This window comes from Etheostoma spectabile, chromosome 8 (genome assembly GCF_008692095.1).
Source record: "Etheostoma spectabile isolate EspeVRDwgs_2016 chromosome 8, UIUC_Espe_1.0, whole genome shotgun sequence".
NCBI lineage: Eukaryota > Metazoa > Chordata > Actinopteri > Perciformes > Percidae > Etheostoma > Etheostoma spectabile.
Window position 1 is genome coordinate 30,540,016 of NC_045740.1, and position 3,169 is coordinate 30,543,184.

At 46.5% G+C, this 3,169-nt stretch overlaps 1 protein-coding gene across 1 annotated transcript in view; it reads left to right on the plus strand.

Moving 5' to 3' along the window:
* LOC116693440 (oocyte zinc finger protein XlCOF6.1-like) overlaps positions 1 to 3,162 on the plus strand; it is a 4,494-nt gene extending 1,332 nt beyond the window's left edge. Inside the window, exon 2 of the mRNA XM_032522431.1 lies at positions 2,010 to 3,162. Coding sequence (XP_032378322.1) covers positions 2,010 to 2,968 — 959 coding nt within the window. The 3' untranslated portion in view covers positions 2,969 to 3,162. The remainder of the gene's footprint in view (positions 1 to 2,009) is intronic.
* The last annotated feature ends 7 nt before the right edge of the window (positions 3,163 to 3,169 follow it).

The window sequence follows — 3,169 nt, forward strand, 5'->3', positions numbered from 1 at the left end:
CATTGCACTCGGAGAAAACTGGAATGTTTCATCCGTCCCGCATTTTAATCGTCCCGGCTCTCCCCTATGATTTGATTCAATGGCGTAGGCTCCATTAAAGCTGTTTAATGGTCATCTTTTGTCTCAGTGAAGAGGTCGAGACGGCCCTATCGTCGAGAAGCCCCTGAGTGCAGACCTGCAGAGTTAAACGTTAAACCCCGCCCACATTGAGGTCTGGGGTCTGCAGTCAGGGGTACATGCTATTGTGTCTCACTGTGAGAGTCTGGAGAACTGATCAGGTCAAGTCTGGCATTTAACATATAGACAGAAACCGATGGCTTCACACCAGGTAGTAACCCTCTGTCTCCGACCCCCTGGTGTCCCAGGCTAAGACAAAACAACGTTGATTAACTGTATTTTTGTTAGAATTTTCTCATTTACATGATAAAACCTTTTGATCTGTGGCCGAAAACGACCCGAAAGGGGCGGGGTTTAGAGCCATGTCCTTCCTTATTGGACAGCAAAGATGCGCTCAACGTGTTACTGTGCCAACGGCAGACCAATGAGAATGGGTTTATTTACACCAGGTGAAAAGGAACCGCCCCCAGGTGCAGGGGATAAATGTGTGTGGTTTAGAAATATTCAGGACTGGTGTCCATCAGGGAGAAGTATGGATCCAGCCCGCTGTCAGCTGCAGTGTTATTATGTTTTGTGTCATATTGTCTTTGTCTTATCATCTTCATCAGGCTGTTTTCATTCAACCTTTTAATTAATTCTCAATTGGACCCGCAGCCTCTCTTTGTCCTCATCAAATCTAACAACTCACGTCGTTAGTTTTTTCTAACAGTATCAAATTGAATGCGTGCTTTTGTGGAAACTCAACACACAATTCCCAAAACTACTAGTGGTGGTGGGGGGGGGGGGGGGGGGGGGGGGGGGGGGGGGGGGGGAATCGATACAGCATAGTATCACAATATTTTCAGTGGCAATACTGTATCAATACACGGGCGCCAAGTATGGATCTATTATTATATATGTGTTGGTCAGTTTATCTGCTTGACAATCCCATTTTGCAGCAATAAAATTAAAGTGATATGAACAAACAGACAAAAGTATTTTTTTTAGATAACAGATGCTGACAAAGTTTCCTTTTGGGGACATCATTTGAAATTGGGAAGTTGAAAAAAGGTTAGAAATTGCAGTATTGCAGAATACTGCAATATGTTTAAAATTGCAATAATATTGTATTTTGACATAAGTATCGGGATGAAATTGTATCGGGAGGCGGCTGGTGATTCCCCCCCCCAAAAAAAACTACACACACAAAGTACTTAACATCTTCTTCAAAATGGAACACTGAATTCAAAATGCCATAACCACTTCTCAAAATGAAGCGTTTGCATCAAATGGCACACTTTGTTCATTATAGTACATTTTGGATATACCATGTACACACTGTTGTTCAGAGCGTCCTCTGGTGGACAGACTATACAACGCCATCCCTAACAGGGACGTTGTAGAGCGTCCTCTGGTGGACAGACTATACAACGCCATCCCTAACAGGGACGTTGTAGAGCGTCCTCTGGTGGACAGACTATACAACGCCATCCCTAACAGGGACGTTGTAGAGCGTCCTCTGGTGGACAGACTATACAACGCCATCACTAACAGGGACGTTGTAGAGCGTCCTCTGGTGGACAGATTATACAACGCCATCACTAACAGGGACGTTGTAGAGCGTCCTCTGGTGGACAGACTATGCAGCACCATCATTAACAGGGACGTTGTAGAGCGTCCTCTGGTGGACAGACTATGCAGCACCATCACTAACGGGGACATTGTAGAGCGTCCTCTGGTGGACAGACTATGCAGCACCATCACTAACGGGGACGTTGTTAGTACGACTGGTTCATAAGAACAGGTTGCTCCTCCTCTCACGTACACTTTGCTGCTTTCATGCTGTCCTTGATGTGTTTGAGCTGAGTTGAACATATTATAACTTTTTAATTTATTTTTTGTTATTATTTCAGTGTTATCTGCAGATTCTCAGCAGGACCCAGACCCCCCACGCAGCAGCTCAGCTCAACCGATGGAAACAGAGAGCGATGCAGACGATCCAGATAGTTCTTTACAAGCAGCTGATGATGGCGAGACCCCAGACTGTTCTGATCAAGCTGACACTGTAAAACCAAAGGAGACCCCGACAGGTGTACCAGCCTCCTCTAAGCCTGAGGCTGCCACCAAGGGTGATTACTCAAAGGAGTCAAGGAAACCTCAGTCAGGTTCAAGAACTCTAAGAAACAAGGGCGTTCCTGGAGTTGGTAAAGGATTGAAAACTGGCATGAAGTCTTGTAGCTGCTCTCAGTGTGGTAAAACATTTCAACCCAAGGGCAGAAAAAGACCGTTTGTTTGCCCAGCTTGTGTTCAAAGAGCCACACAGTGTGCACATGTAGTCACAGATAGAAGTTCAGGGGTAAGAAGCATCAGATGTTCAGCCTGTAAGAAAGAGTTTAGCCATAAAAAAGAGGCCGTGAGACATGTCCGAATGCACAACAAAGAGAAACCCTTCAGCTGCTCACTTTGTGGTAAAGGGTTCACCCAGAAGTCAGGTCTGCGCGCACACATGAGAATCCACACAGGAGAGAAGCCGTACGGCTGCCCGCGCTGTCCCAAACGGTTCAACCGGAGCGGGATTCTGGCTCGGCACATGCGAGTTCATACGGGAGAGAAGCCGTACGGCTGCTCGGTGTGCAGCACCAGATTCACCCTGAGGCAGTCGCTGTTGATACACATGAGGATCCACACGGGAGAGAAACCTTTCAGCTGCTCAGTCTGTGATAAAACATTTACACAGAAGGTACACCTGACACAGCACATGACACTCCACTCTGGGGACACGCCCTTCAGTTGCTCTGCTTGTGGGAGAACATTCACCAGACAGTCGCGTGTGAAAAACCACAAGTGTGATCCTCAGAGCAGCAGCAGTTAATAAAGCCCCAACTGAGAAATGTCCACGGGCAGGTTGGTTTGGAATGTGCTGGGTACAACGACGCATTCATTTTTTCTCTCTCTTGTCGTGTTTTGAAAGACGCCATCCTGTAGCTTACTAACATAAATGCATAAGAACGTGGTTTAAAGCAGGGGTTCCCAAAACTTTCAGCCCACGACCCCCAAAGTAACGGTGCAAGTG